The following is a 27,444-nucleotide window of genomic DNA, read 5'->3' on the forward strand; positions in this document are numbered from 1 at the left end:
GGCTTAAGCATGAGCTTTTGAAAAGTAATTATAATCCTGGGATTCTATTAATTTCCTTGGAGGGTTTTTACCAGTACTGCTCGTATTTTTGTATTTTCTCCATGCCCCAAAATGCCGGAAGCTCTAAAAGAATAAAACTTCCGAAATGAGTTAGATAACTAATCGTAGTGATTTTATCCTACTTAATTAGTTTCATCAAGATAGTTCAAAGGATGCTGACAAATGTGCTCTAAAAACATTTATTTTTATTATTAAAAGAGAAAGTATTCTAAAAATACCCACCACCCCCCGCCTCGAGTGTCTTAGTTGCCTCAGATTGAATAGCTAAAATGTATTACAACAGTCATTTCCTTCCCTTCCCTCAAAATGAGGGAACTTAGGAACACCGGTATGAGTGAGGACACTTTTGCAGGCCTGGCTTAGGAAGGGATAAACCCATTTTCTTCCTCTGACGCTGCTGGGCTTGGCCGTGTGCTGGTACCCAGTCCCAGAGGCTCGTTGTGCTTCTGCTGCCTTTAGCAATGCAGCAGCTCAAGGCTGTCCTCAGGCAGGCAGGGGGCTGTGCAACTACTTACTGCTTTTGGTGGAGCGATTGCCATTTTTCGTATGTTGTTTCTAGTCCAAGGAGAAGTCTTTCCTTTGGTGCTTTGGTTCAGAGACAACCTGTCTACCAGAATGAGTTGAAACTCAACACATGTTGCACAAGAACTCTGGAAATTTCCAAATAATACTAATTTCTGGAACAACATGACTAGCTGTTTAGTCCAGCAAAAGAAGAAAAATGCAAACAGCTTTTGAATGAAAAATGACTGAAGGGGAAAATACAAAAATGTTTTCATCTGATAAATGAGTTTGAATTGCTTTTGCTATTTTAACTCAAAAGAGAAAAAGCCAAAACTAGCATCTGGGAGGTTGCTATTGCCCTTCTGAAATTTTCTTTTAATGCACTGAATGGGCCAGAGGCATGAGGAATGTTGTTCACTCCTTTCATCCCCAACCCACCAGGGAGTTAGACCTGGGTCAGCTGCTGTGCCCAGCAGCCCTCCTCCCACTCTGAGCAGGCAAGTCAAACATCACATGTTATTTCAGTCATCAAAAGTGATTGCTCAGCTGTGCCACTATGCTAACTTCTTTTTTGATGACCACACCACAAACCTCCCACCCCACAATCACATACTAAGAGCAAGGCCCCCTGCCCCATAATGATACATGGACCAGCCGAAAGCACGTGTGGTATAATTCACAGAAGTGCAGCCAGCCTTTGGTGCTGGTACTTCTCAAAATATACATATCTGGGGGAAGCCAAACATTATTTTGCACTTTCCGCAGCTAGAGAGAGTACTGGAGTAATTTGTACTATTTGTACTACACACTGCTGTATACTGATCTCATGCTGTGCCTTCCCACACGGCGACCTGATGGTGGGATAGCATTAAGCCTACCACACAAACTCCTTGTCTGATGCTGCTGACATTGCTTAGTGAGGAGTGCACAAAGTCCAACAGGTCCTTTGGGGTCAGCTGGCTTCTACTGCCTGTCACAACCTAGCTAAAATGATTTCCAGGGAATGGACAGAAAAAATCAAGTCACTGGAGCTATCACTGCTAGTAAATAATCTCTGCTGCCTGGCTGGCAGCTGACAGATAATAGTTCTCATCAAAAAGAGTGATCAATAATCAGTTTATGAAATATGGAATATCTTTCAGAAAACATAGCCTCAGAGCAATTTTTGGACATAAACTTACTAGCTACAGCATAATCTTTTAAGAAATTAGTGCTCAGGAAACAAGGCAACTGAAGGTCATCTATAACCATGATTCATAGTTACAGAATTTTCTGGAAACCACAACAGAACTGCAGAGTAGATTTTCGTATTCTTAGAACTTCAGTTCTAAACCAGGGGCTAACAAGTCTATGCAGCTGCTCCTTGTCCTCTGTTGAGCTCAGACCTCCTCAGAAGGCAAGTGGGAAGTTTCCTAATCCACAGTTTCAGCCTACAAAGCAGTAGAATTAAGGATGCTGTTGTCCAGCCTCTCCAGCAATCACTGTGAACATTTTGGTCCACGGCAGGACTGATCATTCCCTGGTAACTTGGCCAGGACCATCATGTCTCCATTTACAGATAACCTCCCCAATGACCTAAATGGCATACAGATGTGAAGGAGATCCAGAAACAAAAAAATCTGGTGGCAGTGATGCATATGATACTCGTCACTAACTCCATGTATACTGTAGTATATGTAGTGTATATATCCACAAACTTTCTTCTTTCCCACAGAGCCTAGCTAGTAAGAACAGAGAGTCACTATCCAGTGTTCAGTGAGTGGGATCTTCTTTCCTACTTTTGGCCAAGTGACTGTTACAGCTGAGAAAGTCCCCTTGCTGATTGCAGCATCACAGAACAGCTGAGGTTGGAAGGCACCTCTGGAGGTCATATGGCTGACCCACCCTGATCAAGCAGACCCACCTACAGTCAATTGCCCAGGACCATGTCCAGTTGTTTTTTGAGTATCTCCAAGGATGGAGACTCCATAACCTCCCTGGACAACCTGTGCCAGTGCTCAGTCACTCTCAGAGCAAAACTGTTTCCTGATGTTCAGGGGGAACCTCCCGTGTTCCTGTTTGTGCCCACTACCTCCGGTCCTGTCACTGGGCACCACTGAAAAGAGCCTGGATCAGTCGTCTTTCACCATCCCTTCAGGCACTTGGTGCATGATGGCCCATGGTTCTGATGGTCCATGCTGGTACCATGGTGGTTTCTCTTTATGTCTGGGTACAATAATGCTTTGAAGCAAATAAAATACATATTGAATGCCTTCCTGATGTACTTTTCATATAAGCTATTGCTAAAGGACCAGCACAAGAAAATAATTCAGGGGGAAATGGTCCATGTGACCATGAACAGGAATGGAGGTGGTAATCATTGTAATAAGAAAATAGGAGAAATATTTTTTCAGAAAGCAGAGATGCCATATCCTAGGTTGCTTCAGAAGGGAAAACATTTCAGGAAAATAAAATTAAAGTTGTGCTAACTGAATAAATACATAAAATAGCTCCTTTGGCTATGCTAAATGAGAATTCACAAATTATTTGTACCTATCCAGCTACTGGGATGCCTCAGTGTGAAGCCTACTTTGCTTAAATGGGGGAGTGAACAAGACGGGAGAAAAAAAGGCTCAGATTCAGCCACAGTCTTGGTATCTTCTGAAGCATTATTAGAAAATGATTATAATGTTAATTGTGACAAAAACTTGTATCTCCTGGATCCTGACAAAAGTAGGTTTTGATTTCCTTAATTAGCAGAGGCAAGAGCTGGCTGGAAGAAAAGGAAAAAAAAAGGAAGCTGTTTAAAAAAGGAAACTCTGAAGGAGGGGAAGCTCTTCAAGGAGGTCTGCTGACAGAACAGAAACGTTGAAGGACCAAAACAAGTCAAGGTCTGTTTCTCATTGAAGTTCGCAGAGGTTTTTGGTAAGATAGTTCTAGAAACTTTTGCTTTTTTGCTCTGTACCTACTATTAAACCACACACCACCATGCTGATGCAAATTCTTATGCAGCAAAGGAACACATGGGAACAGGTGAGTCACTGATTTCAAACCTGGAATAAGTTAAACAAAGAGTTTCTCACTAAGATGCAGGGTACCTGCTCAGCGAAGGAAGCAACTTTATGACCCACCCCTCCCAACCCAAGCAGTGGTAGGTATCTCATGCTGCCTCCTCTGCGGTGCTGCATTTAGCCAGCCCAACACGAGCTCCAGTGCCAGCATGCAGAAGGGGACAAGAGCGTGCATGTGTACTTGTGTTTGAATGAAGGGGAAATACTCGGCATCGCTGCAGCCTTTGAATGGCTCCAACTGCCTCTGCAACCATATCCTTAATATCACTGAGATATTTTTGTTCAGTTTTAAATACTATTCAATTTCACATCAAGAGTCTACAGGATCAATCTTCTAGTTGCAATTTTTTCCAGAACAAAGCTGCATCCAAGTTTCCAAATACTTGTCCCATATCTTCACAGGTAAAGAACTTTCAGAACAAATAAACATGAAGGTTTTCTGGCACACGTTTGCAAAAATGTTTCAGAATGCCAAACTTGACCTCTGTGTGGCTGTACACTGAGATTTTGCTTCAACCCAAGAATTTATTAAGACTTGCATGAAAATATTCCATCTTAACATAGTACACATCAGTAGCATTTGAATACATATTTACAGATTTATTTGAACTTTTCTGAACTGCAATTCTACAACCAAGCAACATATCCTTAAGTGTTTCATAAACTTTCAAACACTTACATATTTATACATATAGTTTTTGCATATATATATATAAAAAAATATTTTTGAGACTCAAGGACTGAGAATAGTCAAAAGGACATTATTGCTACATTTCCATATTTACAAAAACAATGCATAAACCCATTCAAAACATCAAGCCATTGCAAAATAAGTTTCAAAAATCCCCCAAATTATAAAAATATAAAATTTCAAGAAAGAAAAACCCCAACCTCTTTCAGCTAAGTGTCCATAAAGTACCGAGACATCTATAATTATAACAACCAGTTTGTCTACAGTTGCTCTGAAAGCCAACAAGTTACAAAAGAGCTTTTATAGCATTAAACTGAAAATGCTCAACAACAACTATGCATTACGAGTGCCTCCAAACAACTGGCTAACTTTGGAAAGGTGCAACAGCCTAAGTAAGTTCAGTGCAAATGGCTAATTTTTGACTTAACTCTGAAAGACAGATTCCTGCAACAATAAACCAAATGCACAGTCATAGAAGGAGCATGGTACTCAACATAACCCAAAATATACCACTAGTGTGTGTATTTACAATTGCCTTGCATTTGGGCAGTTAGTTACACATTTAAATTGCATGTAAACTCAACCAAAATCCTGGTAAAGTATAACTTACAGAGTGCTTAAGTGCATTTTAAATAAATAGGTACTCAGCTAGTACTCTGCTTCTGACAAATGCTTCTCCAATGCCTTTACTAATTTCTAGGGGACAGAAACAAAGGAAGAAAAGAACCAGCAGTGTTTCCAATGGGAAGAAACGGGGTTAGAAGATACTTGAGCACAACCCTGGGCTCAATAGATACTGACCCCCCCCCCCCCCCCCCCGCCCTGCCCAAAGCCTCACGTCTGTCAAACAAGACTGAAGGGATTCTTTCTTTTATCCCATTTACAAATTCAGCGCTTCCCAGTTAAGATGATCTTCGTTATGATCTCTGGACTACTATAGAAAAACAAAACAACTTGAGGTGGGGGAAAACAGCTCTTTCCGGTTAGCACTAACCAAGCCTGCCTATGGAAGAGATTCACCTGAGCAGGACAAGATAAAGAAGGGGCCCCCCAAGAGAGAAATTTTTGCCTCTGCTCTTGCTTAGATAAGATGACTCGTTAAACAGCCTTTCCTCCAGACACACAGTTTGCTGGAAGCAGCCCTCCTCCCCTGTTTTGACCAACTTGGCAGGGCCCACCTATCTTTGGTGAACACTTTTGGACACAACTATTAGCAAAACAAGCATCAAAGCCCTTGGCCTCCCAAGGCAGGAGGGCACAGGAGCAGTTCAGGCTCCATGGTAGGGTGAGACCCAACGATGGGAAGCTCCATCCCTGGTAGGGAACAGGCCAGTGGGCAGTAGTACATATATCCATGGAAACCTCATGACTGGTCTGCAAGGCTGACAGCACAGCTGGGAAATAAAGATGAAGATCCACGCTCTTCTCCCCTCCTCTGCTTCAAACCCCAGAGCTCCCCAGAGGGTTTGCTGCTGTGCAGACCAACTTTGAAAGGGTCTCAGTCCCTTCACCTCTCTAGCCCACGTACATACAGCACCCTTGCTGGCCTCCAACCTACAGTATCTGCCTGGGAAAGCTTTTCTCAGGCTTGGCTGGATGTGGAAAGGTGTTTGCAAAGCCGTTAGCTTCATACATGTTTATTTCTTAAATTCAGCAAAACAAGATTAAGTAGGAAATGACTGTATGCCTTCCAGGCACAGATCCAGAGAAGGATCACTGAAGATTTGGTTTCATCCGCAGTCATCTCATTCCACACCCCAGCTCAGGATTTCTTTTGTTGTTGTTTGTTTTTTTTTTTTTTTTCCTTCAGATCTGGCTCTCTACTGCAAATACACACAATATAGCAAAATATATACAGCTTCAGTTAACATTGCAATGATGCCTGTAACCGTGCTCAGCAGATTAAGTTTATGTGTAACAGTGTGTGGTAAAGGACAGTATTACGACAATGTTTTAACTACACAGTGGTAGTAGTAAGTAAAAGTAAGAGAAATTATTGAAGTTGTCCCTCTCACCCCCTGCACAATACAAACAGCTAATACATCTGGGCTCCTCTTCTTCCAGATGCCACTCAAACATCTTCGCGTACCAGGAGAGGCTGAGTAGATGAAGTACTGCTACCCACCGAGTTAATCCTCACAGAGTGATCTGGAGCATTCCCTTGACTGGAAGGTGGAGTTGAGAAGTTCGCATAAACCTGCAGAAGCCGAAGACCAGTGTCAGTACTCTGCAGACTGCTCCCTTCATGCATACTTGGAGAGCTCTCCTTTCCTAGCCTTTTCCCACTGTGAACTACCTACTGACATGGAAGGGTTCCAGCCCAGGTGTTTCTTTGCAAATCTGAAGAGAGTTTCCAAAGGTCTTGGGCTTAAGCTGCCAATTTAAAGAATCAAGAACCTCAATCTCAGTTATTAACAACAGCACAGCTTCCAACTGCACGCCAAATTTCAACTGAGCTTGAAAAAAATGCAGCTCAGGTTACTACTGAACTCCCCCAGAAATCTCACTAATACTTCCTTCGCATTCTTGCTTTTGTTTTAGTAATGCCTGCACCTGCCAAAAATATGCTACAGGATGCAATCGAACACCAGCAGCTTTCAGTTTCCTCTTTTCTCAAATTGTCAGGAAGCCATGTACTCTGTGCCCAAACAAGGCATCCAGAAGGTAAAAAGGAAGCTTTATTTTTAAACTAGGTTTTAAACTTACTTTTTTAAACCCCAGTAACACAATGTTATTGCAAGAGAAAATCCAAGTTTCAGATGTGTCTCCAAATTTTTCTTTGGACTGTTTTGTTCAGTGACCCTCTCAGAAAAAGCATTTACTAAGGAATAGTTGAAAAAGCAGTGAATACAGTTTGTCACAACATATCTCCAAGGTTATATAAATAGAGCTAGGGCAAGCAAGTGAGAAGAGGTAGAAGAGCATCAAAAGCTCAAGCCCTTCACCCAGAAAGCTTTTCTAATAAAAGTGAAATACACTTCACTTCTGAGGTGTTTTCCAGATTAACAATTTTTTCATAGTTTAAGATAAGATGTATTTATGCAGTACCATTGCATTTTTTAACATCAAAACTGTTGTGCCAGGTCTATCTTGCATGAGAAGCATCAACCATACAAAGTCTTCTCCAGGTGGTATGTTTTGGGTATGGGCTTAGATGGCTACTATCTAATAGCACAACTAAGCAGAAGCAAGTAGCCCAGACATCATTCCTACCACCCAACCTGACAGTGCAAAGCTACATAAATAATACTGGGAAAATAATGAAGTGCCCAGGGTTTTTGCTCCTCACAGCTCTAGTCTAATGTTTTGCTTCAAACTGCTTCTGACTCCAAAAAACTGATGATCCGTAACTTACCCGGGGGGCACTATCCGAAAGCTGCTGCTCTATCAGCTGTACAATTTGTTTAAATGTGGGCCTCTGTAAAGGATCAGCATCCCAGCAACTCTTCATTATGTCATACCTGCAAACATACTGAAATTAAGTACTGCTCGGGAAGAAACCCTTAGAGCTCCTCCATCATCATCTGAAAGAAAAGTGTGACCCAGCCCCAGTTTACTTCTTTAAGCGATCTTTAAGAATAGAAACAGTGCTGCTAACACTTGTGCTTGTGAAAACAAAGGACTCAATACTAATGAAAGTCTCTGGACAGTTTTCTTCGATAGCTTGCTAAGTGCTAATCCATTTACAAAACAGTGAATCGGGGATGGCTCATAAAGAAGATCAGTAGTGAGTCCTCTTGCTGTGGGGAAGTACAGTACAAATGCAGATGCTGAACAATCTGGTGATACATCTCATTGACTGCTTTATCTGAATTAAAAATGTTTAATTATGTCCTGTGACCTGTCAATAATTTATTGACACAGAGCAGATACCATGATAAAGTGATCAGATGGTACAAGGCATGAGTGTATTTCATTGCTTGCAACAACACATGCATGTATTCTGCTCGTTAGAGTACATGAATTATTTAAAATGTGAAAAGAACTTAAAAATAAAACAATGGGGCAGTGCAATGAGCCTTAATGCAAGAATAGAAGCTTCCCTTCCTTTGCATCATTGCTGACGTTTGGTAATTAGAGATGCTGGTTGCTTGCTTACATTTCAGGGGGTGCACATGCAGGGCTGAACATCCTGTATCCCTCCTTGATCATTTTATAGAACTTGGAGTCCACCGGCATCCCTGGATATGGGCTGCTTCCTGTTGAGAGAGCACATGAACATGATTTCTACATCTGCGGTAAAACCAAGACGAAACAGAAATCCCCTGAAGTACCGATTTTGAAGGAGTTTACCTAAAGAAAAGAGCTCCCAAAGCAATATCCCATAAGACCAGACATCACTCTCAAAGGTGTAGACACAATTGAAAATACTTTCAGGTGCCATCCACTTCACAGGAAGACGAGCCTTTCCAGGGAAAAAATTAAAGACAGTGGTCATAAAGCATACAAAATTTACAAGATAAAATTCACTTTTTCTACTTATGTGCTTTAAAAACTCATTAAATCAAGAAAGAGAAGTATGCAACTAAAACGGAAATTTCAGCATTTTAGGGTCTCCAAGTGCTGCATGGTTACTGATCCATCTTTGTGTGGCTCTACCAAACTCGTGTGGTTTCTTGCACTGATTTTCTGTATACTGGTGAGATTCCTTCTGTCTTGTTTATAAGGGACGACAGGAAGTCAGAGCAAAGTAATATATACAACCATGGCATGGTTCCTTACGCAAGGATACAAATCTACTTCCATGGACTGGCTACCATAGGCAGACAAATGAGATTCACACAGTCAAGATGCTTCAAGTCTTCAATCAGCAGTTAAGACACCTGCTTTCACTCCTCAGTGTATCGGAAAAGAAATGAAAGTTCACAAGAAGTAAATATATATCAACATATATTTGGGGGGCGGGGGGGGGGGTGGGGGGTAGGGAATGTTGATCTGCTGGAGGGCAGGAGGGCTCTGCAGAGGGATCAGGACAGGCTGGACCGATGGGCCAAGGCCAGTGTATGAGGTTCAACAAGGCTCAGTGCTGGGTCCTGCACTTGGGTCACAACAACCCCACACAACACCACAGGCTTGGGGAAAAGTGGCTGGAAAGCTGCCTGGAGGGAAAGGACCTGGGGGTGCTGGCTGACAGCCAGCTGAACATGAGCCAGCAGTGTGCCCAGAGGGCCAAGAAAGCCAAGAGCACCCTGGCTCAGCATTGGTGAGGCCGCACCTTGAGCACTGTGTTTGGTTTTGGGCCCCTCACTTCAAGAGGGATGTTAAAGGTGCTGGAGCGTGTCCAGAGATGGGCAACAAAGCTGGGGAAGGGTCTGGAGCAGAAGTCTTACGAGGAGCAGCTGAGGGAAGTGGGGGTGTTTAGCCTGGAGAAGAGGAGGCTGAGGGGAGACGTTATTGGTCTCCTCAGCTCCCTGAAAGGAGGTTGTACCGAGGTGGGGGTCAGTCCCTTCTCCCAGGTACCAACAGGACAAGAAGAAACAGCCTCAAGTTGCACCAGGGGTGATTTAGATTGGATAGTAGGGGAAAATTTCTTCATGAAAGGGTTGTCAAGCACTGGGACAGGCTGCTCAAGGAAGTGGTTGAGTCACCATCCCTGAAGGTGTGTAAAAGACATGTAGACGTGGTGCTTTGGGACATGGTTTAGTGATAGACTTGGCAGTGTTAGGTTATTGGTTGGACTAGATCTTAAAGGTCTTTTCAAACAAACAATCCTATGATTCTATGATTTTTCATAAGTTTGTGTGGGGACAGACATCCCTTGGGAATGCTGACTGGAGCAGAGGAAAGGACACCAAAAGCCTTTGGATTTGCTTTCACCTTCCCCTCCCTGCTTTGCTCTTTCCTTGTCTTGCTGTAGGAGCCAGCCAGGCTTCTCTCCTAAGCGGCGTTTGTCCCGCTGTGGGAGCAACGAGACCTCTTCCTTTTAAATGGTCTTGTGACGATGTGTCCAAAGATATATTTCAACCATACTACAGAGAAGAGCCTTGATGTCTTATAAGGAAAGGAGACCCTAACAGAAAAGGAGGTAAATGGAAAAGAGGTGGAGGAAAGGCAGTGTTTGCCACTGGTGGGCTCACCAGAGAGGCAACCCGAGTTGTTTATTTCCTGAACAACACAGACAGCGAACACCCTTCCTGGCCAAGCCCCATCTGCTGTCAGCAGCACTGCCTCCCAGCAGTGTCCACGGCTAGAAATGCCCCAGCGCTCCTGATCTGCTTTAAGATCAGGCCAGATGCAACTAGATGCCTCCTGCAGCTACTGCTGCTTCTCTCCCCAGGCAGATGCAGCCTATCGTCCTCTAACCCCTTCAGGCTACGTGAAATCCTATTCTCGGGCAACTCAGGAAACCTGAAGGGCAACCTCGACAAGAAAACTTGATTACTTACTGCCCACTTCCCTCTCAAGCTGGTGGTCTACACTTCCCACTCCCAGGAGCCTTGATTGATCAAACAGCTCCTGACCTGACCCTGAGCCCAAGAGCAGCCGCCTACTACTAAATTCCACTTAATATTTTGCCACAACAGCCATTCCCGAATCACTTCAGTGCTCTGACTGTTCCCTATCTTCAACTTCTAGGCACCCAGTGGCTGGTACCAACATTGTTTTTGAGGACAATCAATAAGCCTGTCTCTCCCATAGCCTAAAACAGGTATGTTGTAGGTACCTGGGACATCAGGGACTGCAGCGTGACAGCAGAGAGCTAAGATACGTGAGGTGCCATGACCTGACTGAGGTTAACTGAGCATGGCAAGCCACTTCAGTGAGAGATGCCCAGCTGTGGGATTTTCTCTCTTCATCAGCTTGCCCAATGCTAGGATAGGCAAGCTTCAGTTTGCGTGTTGCCAAGTCCCTAACTAATGACCAGCCCCCCAGCTGTGAAGCACTCAGCTGGGCTGGGCAAGAGGGCTGTCTTATTGAACATAGATCTTCTCTCCTTTGAAAAATGGTGCAAGTGAAAGCACGTGTACTCTGAAGGCAGTGGCTGGCTGCAATTATCTGCTACAGACTTAAAACACTAATCCATGCAGTGCAAATCAGTTTGAGATGCAAAATACCTATATGTCGTAGCACTCTTCTCCAGCTTAAACACAGACAAGTTTGATTTTCTTTTGTAGTAGGGCTCCTTTTTACTGCAGTAGCACTTTAAAGGGGACTTTGAGTGCTGCCAAGGGAATCTGCATCACTTCAAAGTGTCGTTGTACCCCTCCAGAGGTCTAGTAGGTACTAGTGTGGTTGGTACTCTTCTACATGGGAGGTTTTAAACTTTTCTCATCAAAATACACTGTCTTGTTCCAACCCTGTTACAGGCTTTGAATTATAGCTGCAAATTAAAGCTGTATTTGTTACACTTATGAGGTTAAAATCTGTATATGGAATCAGAGAAACCCAAGGCTATTTTGCCTTGCACTATGCCTTAATCAGTAAATTCACACTTTGGAATCCAGTTTCCACTGAGTGATGCTTTACAATAAAGAACAGGATGCAACGCCCTGATTATTGAGATATTTTAAAAATAAACTATTTCAGTAATGCACAAATAGCAATGCCCAGAGGAAAAGTTTCAAAATAATTATATTTAGGATTGGGCTACCAGAATATTCCAATGGCAAAACTTGCAATTACCCACAGAGCTGTAACTCTTGGTATGTTCAGATATAATGGGAAGACTGAGCATCACATTGATGTAGCAAAAACATCTCCTCCCCTACAACATACATTCAGATACCAGCAAGTTTTTTCCAATATAACACCATGTATATACCAAGCGTTTTGTCAGTAGACACATCTACATAAGGAATTGCCCCTCCTAACTAGCACAGATATATACTAGAATTGAGAAATCTAGATTTCTGTCTAATTAAGACTTTTCTTCACACATCAACAGGAATTCCCCTAACTTAACACAGTATGAAGTATCATATATACTTACGTTTCCTTTGACCACGTAATTTGAATCGTTCCTTATATCTCTTGCCAGGCCAAAGTCACAGATTTTTGTTATTCGACCATGAGTTAGAAGAATATTTCTTGCAGCCAGATCCCTATGAATGCACTAAATAACAAACAGACAAATAAACAAAGCTATTTCATGACATCCTTAACAGGTTGTTGCTTGGTTACATGTTTACTTAGCTGTATAACTTACTGCATTATGCATTTTAGGGCAAGTGGGAAGTCATAATGAAGCCATGGGCTAATAAGCTTACTCTGATAATTAAACATTCTGGTGTAGCTTCTTTACTATCATGACATTGATCCACATGGTTAAGGTTGTTTATGCATTTATTCTTTAAAAGACCACTTGCAGTCGCTTTGATTTTTCTAGTGTTTCACATTTGCAGCTAAAGTTTAATGTGCTTTTTCTCTGACTTCTTACCAAAAAAATCACTGGCTTGTTTCCTAACACAGGACAAATAAGGGGAAAATGTGGTTTGTTTCTAAAATAATTCCAGTCTTCTATTAAATAACTGTTGTAATTGAGGGAAAAGTACTGAAAAACTGAAAATAGGGAAAATTATGATAACCACTTCAAAGCACACAAGTATGGAAACTGAATCCCATTTCAGAAATACTCCTCTGGAAGACCTGAATCATTAAGAACCTAGAGAGCTCTGTAAGCAGACCTAAGTATTTGAAAATACTGGAAATTTGTACATGCCTGTATCTTTCAATGAACAGTCATGAGTTCAGTGACCTAGGCAGCTTATATTCCAGTTTTTACTTTAGAAGTCTGCACATATTTGTAACTGCAGCTCCGAAAGTGTGCCCAAGTTTCCCAGCAGTTGTTTCTTTGTATGTAACTGTGGAGGCCATGAAAGTTTGTTAGAGAACAGAGGTGATTCTCTAACAAAATGATCTCTTTTTCCATCTGGAAAGTGTTAAGCTCCTGCTTTACTGGTGGTATATAGTACACACAGGCCACAGCTGTCTAAAGTAGCTGAAGATGGTTCAATTTTTTTTTTCCTCGAAATACAAAACTTTAGGAATTCCCTACAAAAAAATAATGTAAAATATCAAGAGTTATGCAAATCAAATTCAGAAAATAACTGTGGGCTACATAAGCAACTTAACCTCTGTCCTTTTTGCATGTTTAGACAAGGAATTATTTTAATGACAATTACTGTCCCAGGGGACTCTCCTTTGCCTCCCAGTTCAACATATTCTGCACTTTGCGTATGTAAAGCTGAGAGCATAATTGCTCTAAAGCAGTAAAGGAATGGCCAAGCATCCAGCATGTCTTTGCCTTCTTCCTCCAAAATCAGTGCAGTTTGCATTGAATAAAGACTTGCCCATGGAAGGAAGCTCTGTCTTGTGATTAAGGCACCATGTGCTTAATAAGGGAATTATCCCCCCAGGACGGGCTCCTATCCTGACTCCAGCACAGAGGCACTTTTATGCCTCTGAGCCTTGACATACCAGCAAGTTGCAGAAGAGCAGCTGGGTACTCTGTGCTGCTGGTCTGTGTGGACCCTCATTCCCCAAGGGTGTGAGGCAATCTGATCAGCCCACACTACTCTGCATTTCCTAGCTGGAGCTAAGAGCATGTATGTACACAACAACCAAAGAGGACCAAGCACAGTAAGGTGTTAGAGCAGTGCAATTTTTTTCTGTAATAAAGCCGTTAATTCTGCACTGCTGAAGTGATACTACGTATTACTTCCTAACCTCACTATGAGGTGGTATTGCATTCATCATTGCCTTTGCTACTCAATGCCACAGTGTCTGTCTGTATCAATGGAAAGACTATAAAGAAAACTGTTACCAGGAATGATGTATAGTGAATCCTGGGACTATTCTATAGGATAAGAAGAAGAAATAAAGAATATGTGTGCTAAGGACTGGATGTCCTGAATAGTGAAAGATGCAGGAGCCTGGTGAAAACCACTAAAATCTGTAATACAAGGCTGTCAGGCCTGCTTTGGAGCTGTTGATAGATGAAAAATAAACTAGACTGTTTGGAAGGAGGAACAGCAAGGGAAGAACAAGTATAAAAGCAAGTTTTAATGTGGACATCCTTTGGAGCAGAATTAGAGCTGCATTTCCCACTAAAACAGGATCCCAGGATTACCTTATTTTTCTTAAACTGTTTAAATTTAGTTTTGCACTTTTTCCAAGGTGCACCGGTACTATCCTGTGTCTATAATAGTTACATTTGCATTTTAAATGGCATTTTTCCAATAAAATGTAAGAATAACCATAGGAAGGAAGATCATAACTATGCTGTACTTAAGACTTGTGTTCTTTATAATCCCTTTCTGTTATGTAATACCTCTCCTATGAAACCCAAAGAAATGTCTATTATGCTCAGAGTAGCCAGTGAAGATTCTTTGTGGGTCTCTAGGCTGATTCTATCTTTCCAGAAAATCAAAAACCAAGACATACCCTGTGCATTAAGCCACACTACAAAAAAAAAAAAAAGGCACACAATGTGATAGCTCCCGTTTAAAGGCAGTATTCTGCATGAGAGAAGTAGCAAGTGCAGCATGGTTTAAAACATGCAAAGAGATAACTTTGCAGCTGTCTTCATACTGTTCTTTAGTTTGTAAACTCTTCATCAGTGTCACAGAGAATAAACCTTAAACTCTTGAGATTTAACTGTTTTTGAAGGTATCCACACATTGGGTTTCCAGTTCTTTCCTGAATACCATTTAATTTCCATATACCAAAGAGTCAAGAAGTAGTTTCTCAGGTTTCCTGTGGGTTTCACTGCCTCCAAAGCCATCAGGAGTTCTCATGAAAAATTACCTGTGTGCTCCAGGAAACACAGGTCAGGCTGAAGATCAAACCCATAAGAGGCACCACCCAAGCTAGGCAGGGTTCAGCAGCACCAGCTGTCTCCCAACACATGACACTATTAATCAGTGGAGCTTCAGGGTGCAGCAAACCTACTTCGCTGGAATTCCTCTCCTCTGTCTCTTCTCTTGACATTTATGAGACTAGTTTCTGTTCTTTTGGAAGGCCACTGACTCTACTAGCCTGAATTGCGGATATGCAATAGCGCCGCTTCACATTGACTACTGTGCACCCTATATTCTGTTCTATGGGATATAAACCACCACTTTTGGCCAATGAGCACAGTACAGAACTCCAACATTAACAAAAGCTTCAGGTACAAGAAAGAGCATATCAGTTTGCAGCGCTTGTTGAAAAGAACAGAGAAATAGCCAGCATTTAAACAGTAAAATACTGAAAATGATGCTAAAGGAAAACTGAAATCTACTTGATTCTGTCCAGCTCTGAAAAATTCTTAACTTACATTTTTGGAGGCAAGGAAGCTCATGCCCTTTGCCACCTGGTAAGAAAAGCTTAGTAGATCTTCAACATCTAGAGCAAGTTCATCATCTTCTGACATGGAAAGGGCAACATCCTGATCAGTGTAAGATCCTACGCAATGTAAACAACAACAGCTTTTGAGTGGAGCAAGAGTAATCATTTAGAAACAGAGTTGTCTTAATGTTAAACCGAAACAGTGATCTGAGTAAGTACCAGACTAGAGTCATCTAAATAGCCCATCACAAAAAAGCAAAAAATAATCCTGACACTCCATTTAAGTGTGGAGAAATCCAAGACACTGTAATTTAGCATGCTGTTCTTTCTCAAGCCTTCTCATATCAATTAATGACTTTTAACTGTCCACGTCCATGAGAGAAAAGTATGATAAAACTGAAAAAATCCACGAAGTTGCTCTCTCTGCACTCCCACCAGCAAACAGAATTCCTTGTCACTGTACTCACCAGGCTTCACTGGTCGTTTTTTATCAGCTTTTGGTGGGACTGCATATGACACTCCCGGTTTCATGTCCATATACTCATTGGCAACATCACTGCAGAGGCAGCAGATGAAATGAAACATAGTTTAGTGAAAAAGGTCTCAAAAAAAGCCAAGGTTACACCCACCTTCTGAACATGCTTTACAAATTATCAGCAGATTGGAAACTCAAAAGTGTGTAAAAAAATATGAGGAAAGGCCTGTACAGAAAGAGAAAGATTGTCAGTACAGCTAACGATACACCTCAAAGTCTGGAGTCTGGCTCATGTGGCAAACAAAACCTTTCACATGTATATTGTTTATACAGACTTCACTCTCTATAATTTAACATCCAGATGTTTCACAGGATCTGCTAGTGCTTCCTTCTTCTGTTTAGGGCAACTTCAACCAGAATATTTCAGCAACTCAAGTAGCAATTGAAATGCAGAAGACAAATGGTAAGAAACGTTACATTCAGAGAATCCCAAGTTCCATAGGGGATTTGTTTGTATTTGGAAGAATCAGCTGAGGTTTGGGACAGCCATCTGGTACATTTTTTAAGTTTTCTTACTGCTATATAGAATTCAAACGTACAGATTTTCATACTATATGGTTTATAAATACACAGTTAGGCACCTTTAGAAATGATGGATGTACTTTGGCATTTTTCACTTCATTGCCATTAGAATTCATATACACAGCTCTTCCTTAGCCTGAACTATGTTTAGTTTATGAACAATAAATGCTGCCACAGAGCTAACATGGCAAGGAGTAATGAGATCACCAATAGCTTTAGTCATCACCAAACCCACATCTGACGCATTTAGCAGCTGCAGCTTTACAGTATATACTAACACAAGAATATGGTAAATACTCTGCTGTGAATACCTCTATTTACTAAATGTGCTCAGACAGTGAGATTCCTTCACTGAGAAGAGGGCACACCTCCAACGTCAAATTACAGCCTTGTGTTCATCATCTCAGTGCTCCCAGCCTCCCTGGGGCATCACCAGTTATCCATATATTACCACAGCACAAACAGCTTCACCAGTGCTATGTCCCAGAGAGACAAAGGACATTACCACCTCCTAAGGGTCTGTCTGGTCCTTTTGTGCCTGCCAACATAGAGTAATGGGCCCACCGGGGCAATAAACAGACTAAAAATAAAAATGGACAGGTATTGTAACAGCCCCTAGGTTTTGGTAAGTTATACTTTGCAGAGAGAAGGAGTGAGCAGGAAATCTGCTTGGAAATGTACTCGGGAAGTACACTGGTGGGCTGGTACCTAAAGGAGAGTGGTTAAAAATATACAGATGAAAAAAGTTAAAGTACAAGAGCAATCTCAGAATCGTGACACGGGGTCATATCACAAAATCCAGCGAGCTAACGGTGGGAGTTTGCCTCATACTGTAAGGCTCTGGTTTGATTTTCTAAGAACTCATTTCTGAAAGCAGGAACTTAGGAAAGCTCAACAGTACTAACCCCCTGACATTGGGGGAATTGTCATTCAAGCTGCTAAATCAGCACTGCCAATGTTTAACAGGAACGATAAACACAAATACTCAGGAAGACTGAAGCCAAGGAGTTGCATGAACTAACTAAAGGAAATTTGATAAAAAGAGTAAAACAGAGACCATATACAATAAATTGTGCTCTGTTCAATAAACCACCCACTGTACAAATCATCTCTTTAATTAAATTGTTTCCTTGCACAGCAAAGAATTTTCAAAACCTGCTGCCTGAAAGGTTTCTCCACATCTCTTACCCCTAATAAACTTCGATATCTCCTCCTTCCCAATCTTCTAAAAACGTAAGTACATTACAGCAGGTCATACTTACGCTGCAGGCTCTGCCTGATGCAAAAGGTTCTCATAAACTGCTGTTTCTGCATGTTCTTCATGTTTTGGACAAATAAAGGAATCACGTTTCCGTCTTAGAAAATTTAAAAGATCACCATAGCAGCAATATTCTGTAATGACCAGAGTGGGACCTGTAGATGTACGTGAAGTTTAGAAAGCAGGTGAGTATTGTTTTTAAAGCAGAAAACTACACAGAGATAGCATTCAGCCAAGCACACAGGCTGGTCTATTAAAAAAAAAATCACACTGCTTACCACTGTTTAGACTTGAAAAGTTATAGAAAAGTAACCCAGCATCTTCCCTTTCACAGAACAGCAACTATGGTCCAGCTAAAGCAGCGTTGCTCCCAATTAATTTCCCGGTCCCCTCAATAGCATTGCATTGTACAAAAATTAAACAAATAAGTCTTTTTCTCTTTTGCCATGTGATAATGTTTCTGGCCAGACACATCTGTTTGATTTTGCTCACTTCCTGAAGGAAGTTATTTGTTCCAAACGTTAGAGTAATTCAAGCTTCCAACATTAATCCTTTTGATTCACTTCTGTTTACAGTAGAGCTTCACACTCCTTCAGTAATGTTTTGGAAATGATGTAGTGTGTTATATTCTGCAGTATAATAGGAAAAATCATTCAAACAGAACAGCCCGCTCCGACAGAAAACTACATTGCACAAGGTCTTAGAATATTAAAATGAAATCGGAAAGGAGAATCAAGTCATCTCCAGCACGGAGGTTTATATATCAAATATATGTTTTCTGAGTGAATGACTCCAGCTATGGCCCTTGAATATGTAATTGCACTGTGTGTTATTTCATCTGTAAGGTTATTCATTACCACCATTTCTAACCTCACTAGTTTATTTCCATTTTTCTGCAGTTAAAAATTACAGCTTTTGTAATAGCAAAAGTTGTGTTTGTGGTGGGATTTTCTTACAGATGCCACATTTTTTCAGCTGAGACAGACATGCACTCAGGCCAGTAAGTCTGCTTTGTTGACTGCTTAAACAAAACTGTTTCATTTTATTTTTAAATCATTTAATGTGAAAGTAAGAAATGGTTTGCCTCTGTCTAAAACTATGAGTTTTTACAGCTCCTTTTCTTTGACAAATGAGGCAAAAACTGGAAGAGCAAATATTTGTGTAAGAAGCAACACCATTTTTCACATTAAAATGAACATAAATTAAAAATACAGGACTGTATCACTCATAATTGACAATTCAGCTGTTTTGTAACTCTTAACTATGTACGAAATCAAACTTAGAAATACTAAAATGTGAAACATTTGGGTTGTGCAATAGTTTATTTGGAAAATTCTTTTTCTCAACTTTCTGCTGCTTAGAACGTGTAACTTCAGTGGTGCCTAAACAGACACATTTACAGTTTAAACAGAAGGTTGGAAGACTATACAAGACAGGCCTGTTGACTTCACCTTGGATACCAACAAGGAACCAGTTCACTTATCTTTTCTCATTCATGAGAAACAGCGTGGTGGAGGAAAAAACTTACGGCATGTATTTTGTCATCTCTCATGAAGCAAGGGCACAATGGCTCACATGAAAGAGAACAACAGCAACCTTCCTGTTCAGCTGCAGATAGAGTGGTCTCATTACTTGCTTTTAGGGTGAGCCTAAAATCTAAATTCAGTAATTCCCAGGTGATAGTGACAATGATCTGCAACCTGCCTACACAAGTAACGTATTTAAGATTTCTACACTTAGCAGCACAGCACTCTTCTTAAGGTTCCTCCTTCTAGCAATAAAAAAGGAAGAGAAATAATCAATAATCTGTTGATAACCCCACCTCCAATAGTGCAAGCTCCAAGCAGATTCACGATATTAATGTGGTTTCCAAGGTAACTCAGCACTTTAAGCTCTGACATCAAGGCTTCTCTTTCCGTTAAATGGGCACTCGCTGCAAGGCAAAGCACAAAGTTCAATATGTAACACACCAACCAGAAGTGAGAAAAAATTGTTCAGTATATTACAGCAACTTACTTTTCAACATCTTTACTGCTACTGTCATCGCAGCATCAGATTTAAATAGACCATAAGCAGTGGCTTCAACAACTTTTCCAAAAGCTCCAGCACCAAGGGTTTTACCTAATAAAGCAAACCAAAATACTCTGTAATGACTTGGAGCACTTCTTCCTGAAGGGTTCAACATTTTGTTTTATGATATCAAGGAAGCTATTGCAGATATGCCTGCTTGCTTTTTGTCCCAAGGTAAGTACGAACAATTATCACTGTTTGCATTATTAAAGTCTTTTTGACAAAACCCTCCTGTGTTTGACCAAAGTCTCATATGAGACCTAGAGGTTTCATCTTGTAGATGAAGTTAAATAAATCTAAACTAACCAAAACTCAACCGGTTTCTAGGAAATTCCCATTTGTGATCATAAGGAAGTTGTGTTGGGTCTATGTAAACATAGTTGTTTCCATTTATTTCTTCAACAACTTTCCACTGAACTTCGTATTTGGGTTTCTGGAAAAAAAAAAAAAAAAGAAAAGAAAAGAGAACAGCTGTCACTACTGAAGGCTCCACAGGCAGTTCACACACTTTCCTAACTCAGGCAGAAGGGCTTCTGATTTTACCTGTAAGTATATGTACACCACGATCATGACTATGATGCACATCAGTCCTGCAGCAGCTCCAAACGCAATTAGTAAAGGGGTGAAAAGGGTATGGGTACGGATTTGTTCTGGAAAGAAGCAGAGAAAATTCTGCTTAAATACTGAACAAGAAAAACTATCTTAAAAAGATGCAGGTGAAAACTTTTCCTTGGTCCTTCCTTGTGAAAAACAGTTTGGGGTTTTGACTTTCCCAGATGTGCTCCAAGTATTAGAATGGTTTTCCTGAACAAGCTGTGGGGGACAGAGCTGGCACAGAAGCCATCCACTTTGTTGCCTTGGGAGTCTCAGCTTCAGCAGTTCAGGAGGCATGACACCGAGATCAATTAATGCAAGGGGTTTGCATGATCTCAGTTAGGTTAAAGAACCTTTGTTCTGAAGTCCTAATTTCTTCTATTTTTCCCCCCCAAGGTTGATCTCTACAGCACAGTCTTTACAAGTAGAGGTTGTGCCGAGTAGCAAAGGAATACCACTCCAATAAAACCCATCTGCCCCAAATCTGGCTTATTTGTTTATATCTGGGTGTAACAGAAAAAAGGAAGCAGCAGAACATTTGATTTTGCAGAGAAGAGCACAGATTTACAAACACATTTCAAGCCATCTATATTCTAGTGTTCACCGCCCCCCCCCCCCCCCCCCCCCAAACCCACAAATACTTCTACAAAACTCATAAGCACTTTTGCAGTATGTTGTCGTTACTTTGTTTACAACAGGAGGGACTTTAGGCTCCAGGCAAGTTCAGGACCGCATTTTTCCTCAGACATTGTAAAAAAAAAAAAAAAAAAAAAAAAAAAAAAAACACAAAACAAAAAAAATGCAGTATTTCCTTAAAAAAAAAAGTGATGGCCTAAATAGTTAAAAAGGACAATGACAGGAAAAGAAAAGTGAGAGAGAGGGAAAGCCAGTGTAATGCTGCAGGTGGTTTGTCCCTGTGCTGCACAGACAGAAGAAAACCAGCTACTTACTACGCTGCAGATCTGTAGCCGTAAAAAGACAACACCACAATATTCATTGAAAAATTAAAGCAATGCTTTGACAGGCAGAACACACAGCATAATACGTTATCATACACTCAACCCAACCACAGTACCATAAACTTTCTTATGGCAATGGTAAACCATTTAAAATCCTCTTAGAGAGAGCTGAACGGCACCCACGTTTTATGGTCTCACTCGCTCCAGCCATTACCTTTAATAGCAAAGTTGAAGAAAGCAGAGGTCCTGTCCCCATTGCTGGAGGCCTCGCAGCACACTGTGCCAGTGCTCCTGAACATACTGGCGTTAATGGTGCTTTCAACCAGGATTCGCTCAAATGACGGCACTGATGAATTTGTGTAACTGATTTTGACATCCATGGGGGATATTGTCGGTGAATCAAAACACCTGGGAGAAACAATACTGACAGTTACCTGCCAATGACTGCTACCTCTGCCAATGAATGCTCCTGGAATGGATGACAGGTCCTGCTGTTGAGGCAGATAGGCACTGCCAGACCACCAGATAACTGAACGACACTGCTCTACAACGGGGTTCAGCTGAAGACCTTATCCTCAAAACTTAGCCTACTCACAATGCCTCCTTGTCTTCTACATAGTGGGTGGAATGGATACGTACATTTACACCAAGCCTGACCCAGCTGGACACATGAGGTCTTTGTGTTTGCTTTTGGCTAGATACACCTACAGGTCTGTAAGTCCACTGCAGTTTTTGTACCATTCCACCTGCATCTCCAGCTTCAGATTTGAGCAACTGTGGTCTATTACCTCTCTGGAAAACTTTCCCAAGCATCATTTTATTACAGCACAAAAAAAAATAAAAATCCATGATGTACATACACCACCATCAAGATTACATGCAGCCAAAAACCAGGCCGTTCTGTTATCTCAGGATGCTGCCTCTCCTTCATATGTCAAATATTTACTACATGAGCACACAGTTAAGATTAAAAAAGGTACTATTTTAAAAAAATGAGGCAATAACAATTATTTTAGGCATAAAACAAATTATATAGACTCATGACTTGCTAGTATGAGATTTACAACCATGGTGGAAGTCAAACAAAACCTTAAAACATGCTTCACAAATGCTCACTTCACAGTGAAACACGCAGTCTTTTTAGAAATGTGGTAACTAAACATCAGGTTTTATTCATAATAACTCCAGCCTTGTTTACTTATCATATGCTTCATGTGAATAGAAATCTAATTACTTTATGTCTTGAAAAATTATATCACTAGGCAATAAAACAAAAGGTAACAGCCATATTCACAAGTGACTTTGCAATTGTCATTCTGTGAAACTGCATGCAGAATGTGTATCATTTGGGGCCAAACTAACAGGAACCTCAGCTAGCTTGCAGCAGAGAGAAAGTTTGCCTTTTACTTTTCCACAGCAGAAAATATTGCTTATTCCCCACTCAAAGACAGAATGCAAAGCAAAATAATGAAACATATCCCTGCCTTCTCTCAAACCACTGCAAATAATGCAATGCCAAAAATGATTAAAACAGTGATGCAACGTTTGAACATTTTTTAAAAATGTTCAAATTTTTTTTAACCATTAAAAAAAAAACAACTGAGACTGTTACTGAGTCATTTTATGTTCTTAATTTAATTGGGTGTGTTGCATCTAGACTAACCTTTGGAGACCCTGGTTTACTTAACTCACCTCTGCTCAGTTCCTGGGCAAAAATACCAGTATATGGTAGGGGCTGGGAATCCAGCTGCTACACACTGGAGAACACCATTGCTAAGTATATCCAGAGTTAGAATCTCCGGTTTTGCTGCAATAAACAAAAATGAGTCACGTTAGGGGAACACAGAATTTGCATTGCTATTTGCTGCTCACCCCAGCAACCTGTGTGCATCATCGTCTGTGGAATTACTCAGCTGAACAGAGCTTTGCATGTTCAGGGGTGTCTGGGTCTGAATTGGTGCCCTGCAAGCACTGACCATCTTGTGAAAATATCAGTTCTTACACTGAATGCTTGGGCAGAATTTCAGAAGAATACCTCCACTGAGTATTCGGTTCCATGAAATATCCTAAACCAGCAAAGCCCAGAGCTTAAACAACCCAAAATGTGCACTTGAAACAACAGTGCAGTTCCTGTTCCTGCACAAGCACGACTTTACCTGCCTTCAAGGACGGTTCCTTCACAGTTATAAGCATACCGAATCTGTCAAACCACATCTCTCTTACATCTGTCATGTATTAAATACTACCACCGCAGCCAGAAAAGGAACTACAGTGCAAGGCAGCCAGTGCAGACCTCCTCCTTCCCACAGAGGACGTAGGTCCCTCCAAGATATTGCTACCGAAATGCCCAACTGCCTGACTCTCAGAAACACTGCACGTACAGGAAGCTAATATTCAGCTGAACGTACAAGCTTTCCAAACGATAATTCATGATGGCTCGGGTAGTTCAGAAAGCAATCCAGTCAGCCAACACCTTCTGCCACATCCTGCACCAGAGCTAGTCCTGCAGGCAGTTCAGGAGCTGCTGCTTCAAGTATGGCTGGTAACCGGCATGATGAGACTGACTTTACCGTTACTAGTCCAATGTCACAGGCTTCAACCAAGGATGCCACCAACACAGCAAGATGTTTTTCTTGGTGAAACTTGAATTAGAGGCCTTATTTCCCATAACTGCCTTAGCTTCCTTGCAAAACCATCCAAGAAGAAATTTATGGAAAAAACAGACTTATTGCAATGAGGCTGCTCACCTGACAGGTACAAGTTAAGACTTTATTATCAGTTAATACAACTTTACAGAATTGTAAGACGAACTTCTAATATTCTAGAAAGTAGTGAAGCTGTATAGACTACAGTGGGAAAAGGCAGATTTATTCAAATAAAATCCACATACAAAGACTGCACAGCATTAGCTTTTAATGAATAATCTACTTGCTGATTAAATTAGAGGCAATAAAGCACATGTATATTCTCAATCACATAGCATCTCCTCCTGACTCATGTTACAGGAACCGAATGTTCTTTCATTTCTAAATCAGCATGTTGTGTTTTATACAAGCCACCAAGAACCAAACATTGTAAGATGCTGAGATGGATTTTCAGCATTACCCATTCGGTGAGGAACTTTTTGAGAGAACACAGCACCTCACCCAGCCTCAGTGCTCATGGAATACACAGAACTCTATCAAAATGGTCGGACTGTGAAATTGTAATTAGCTAATCTACTACCTATATGCAATTTGTTTAGGTATATGCTATGTTTCAAGCAATGTTACAAAGCAACGCAACTCAAGAAATTAGATAAATGAAAAGTCAAATATAAGAGGAATGTGAACATTAAGCCCCAGAAAAAAATATTGTGTCAGTGTTGGGCAGTATCTACCATCTTCTGACTTTGAGTGAGGGAAACAAAAATGCCCACATCAGTCAGGCTTTTTCACTGTAAAAACTTAGTGCAATAAAAGCCTCTCTACACCAGTTCACATGGACTCATCCTGCAGCAGCAGAGGGAGACAAGAGGCGGCGCAGGGCTCCTGCCGCCAGCAGGGTGGTCCAGCCCCGGTGCCACGGGGAGCTGAGCTGCAGCAGCTTCGTGCAAACAGCTGACCTGAGAGCATCACTACCTGTGACTCGCCTGGTGAAGTGCTTTGATGTGGCCATCCATGTGATCAGCCTCTCCCCACCATCACAGAGTGCTCCCAAGCCTCCCCAGCTCTGAGACTTGCGGCAGTGACGAGCCCCCCACAGCCAGTACTGCAAGGGGACTGAGGCTACTGCTGCACCCTGGGCTGTGCCCTTTGCCAGCTTAGGTGCTCCAGGGGACACTGGGGCAAAGATGGACTGGCTTTCACAAAACAATGCCAAGCTATCACCAAACATCTTTTCAAAAGAGATTTTACTGTGTTAGACTTTATGACTTGCACTGCCTAATTACCCCTGGTATCAGACAGGCTCTTAATGACTAGACTTTGCTTACTGTTTTGGCTTTAACCCTTTACATATTACATTGCTCAGCATATATGCATATTGCCTTCCATAATCAGTCATTAGATGTCTTAAACTTCTGATTTCACTAAGACTATTAACTGTTTTTCACCTCTTATTAATGTTGATTCTGAATCTAAGATGACTGAAAAGAGGTCACTCCTATTTTAATTCGATGCTCTGTATAATATTGTTATACATTTAATTTCTTTCTATCATCGATTTCTTTTTCTTCATTGTTAATGAAGTAAGTGTCTAAGAAGTAACACTTAATAGGTATTGTCTGTCATCACACTCAAAGAGAGGGCTTTCCTCCTGGAGCTACATCTTCTGAACTTGAACAAATCTTTATATAATACCATGGTGACCCTTCATTTGTTCACCGTGTAGTCCAACGACAGGAAAACTGCTGAGCTTGGCTTCACGTGATCTATAATACTGTGACCAGTTTTCTCTCTGCAGAATGGGCCCCAACTGCACAGATAATATTTTGTTGCCTATAATTAAGCCCAGTTATTATCTTGCACTAAATTCAGATACTAGTTGGAAGATTCTTCTACTAATTACTAGATGCACTGTACCTTGCCACTCTGGAGAGCTCTATGATTTCTTAACTGTAACTCAGCTCAGCACACTGCTTGTCAAGTTGTAATTTTCTTTTTGGCTCCTAATTTCAGAGCTCCTTCCTTACTTGCTTTATGCCACATTCACGATGAATTACTACATTATTTTTTTTTTTTAAGTAATTTAGTATTGTTTTAGATTAGCATATACAATTGCTAAATGTGTATTTCTGCACTGGATTTTTCAAGTCTTTCAGCAAATGCCTCAGCATCAATTTTTGTTTATGTGAAGACATCCTCCTGATGATGAATCCTGTTCTACCTGTTTGATTACTTTCTGCTGATTACTTGCCCAAGCCAGACATGTAAACATCACAGCTACATCCCAGCAATTTCTGTGAATCCCTGCTGACAACAGTGCCAGGTCAAGACACACCATTAGATCAGGATCTGACCCACCCACACATGACTCACCTTTGGCAGTTTCTCTGCGATGTCAAATAACATGGCGTGTTGTCATGCAGTTTGTTTCATAACTAAATGATAAGCATTTTACCAGCTACTGAAAACAGCTTATTATTCTTAAAAACAAACCCCTAGAAGGATTAACCTATTTTACCTCCTCTTTTTGAAATCAATAAATATTTGCAGGAGCTTTGTCAAAATGCCAAAAGAAACTTTACGAGTGTGTCAAATCCATCTGCTCCAACAACAGCTGCAGCCTGCCCAGGACCACAGTGCATGGTAACGTGAGCTCTATGAGACTGGTTAAATGTCCTCATTGTATCCCAAGACTGACCTTACCACTTGCAAGACCAGTAGCTGAAGCAAGAGGGAATAACACTTGAATACTGCTGGTTGCATGGGCGAGCCTTTCAGAACTAAACTCTCTATGCTCGTCTTGCCTTGGCCATCCTGCTTCACCATGCTCTTCCTAGTCTGGTTTCCTAGCCATCATCTACAGCAGTTTTCAGCTTTTATCAAGTAGCACATTCTTCAAAAGCGGCAACGTGGAGCTCTGCACCGAGACTGACGCTTGATGATGACAAAACTGTGTGTTTATTTTTTTTTTTAGTTCTTATGCCCAGACTGTTCCCAAGCGGCCTGCAGAGCCTGGGAGAACCATGAACAGCCCCTTGCTCCATCTGACATGATGCTGCAAGTCAAAAAATACCATCCAACCTCATATGAGCTGACAGTTCCACAGGCAACCTGCAATTTCTCCCATTCCTTCCCAGAAATTAAATTCTGGCTTAACAATTTGCTCCACTAATCTGTAAAACAGTAGAATTGTCCCTCATGACTCTAAGCCGCACTCATCCATGGAGGCAAAGGACATCCGAGATTGCCGGTGCCCTCATCTCAGAAATCACAACCAGGAAACAGAAA

General features: G+C 41.3%; 1 protein-coding gene across 1 annotated transcript in view; it reads right to left on the reverse strand.

Moving 5' to 3' along the window:
• Positions 1 to 5,887: 5,887 nt before the first annotated feature.
• KIT (KIT proto-oncogene, receptor tyrosine kinase) overlaps positions 5,888 to 27,444 on the reverse strand; it is a 58,843-nt gene continuing 37,286 nt past the window's right edge. The window contains exons 8-21 of the mRNA XM_056350583.1: positions 23,204 to 23,318; positions 21,726 to 21,919; positions 20,502 to 20,608; positions 20,265 to 20,391; positions 19,905 to 20,009; positions 19,711 to 19,821; positions 17,893 to 18,043; positions 16,041 to 16,129; positions 15,563 to 15,690; positions 12,236 to 12,358; positions 8,599 to 8,710; positions 8,405 to 8,504; positions 7,661 to 7,766; positions 5,888 to 6,502 (exon numbers count right to left, since the gene is read on the reverse strand). Of these exons, the coding sequence (XP_056206558.1) occupies positions 6,377 to 6,502; positions 7,661 to 7,766; positions 8,405 to 8,504; positions 8,599 to 8,710; positions 12,236 to 12,358; positions 15,563 to 15,690; positions 16,041 to 16,129; positions 17,893 to 18,043; positions 19,711 to 19,821; positions 19,905 to 20,009; positions 20,265 to 20,391; positions 20,502 to 20,608; positions 21,726 to 21,919; positions 23,204 to 23,318 (1,694 nt within the window). The 3' untranslated portion in view covers positions 5,888 to 6,376. The remainder of the gene's footprint in view (positions 6,503 to 7,660; positions 7,767 to 8,404; positions 8,505 to 8,598; positions 8,711 to 12,235; positions 12,359 to 15,562; positions 15,691 to 16,040; positions 16,130 to 17,892; positions 18,044 to 19,710; positions 19,822 to 19,904; positions 20,010 to 20,264; positions 20,392 to 20,501; positions 20,609 to 21,725; positions 21,920 to 23,203; positions 23,319 to 27,444) is intronic.

The sequence above is a fragment of the Falco biarmicus genome, chromosome 1, assembly GCF_023638135.1.
Source record: "Falco biarmicus isolate bFalBia1 chromosome 1, bFalBia1.pri, whole genome shotgun sequence".
Classification (NCBI taxonomy): Eukaryota; Metazoa; Chordata; class Aves; order Falconiformes; family Falconidae; genus Falco; species Falco biarmicus.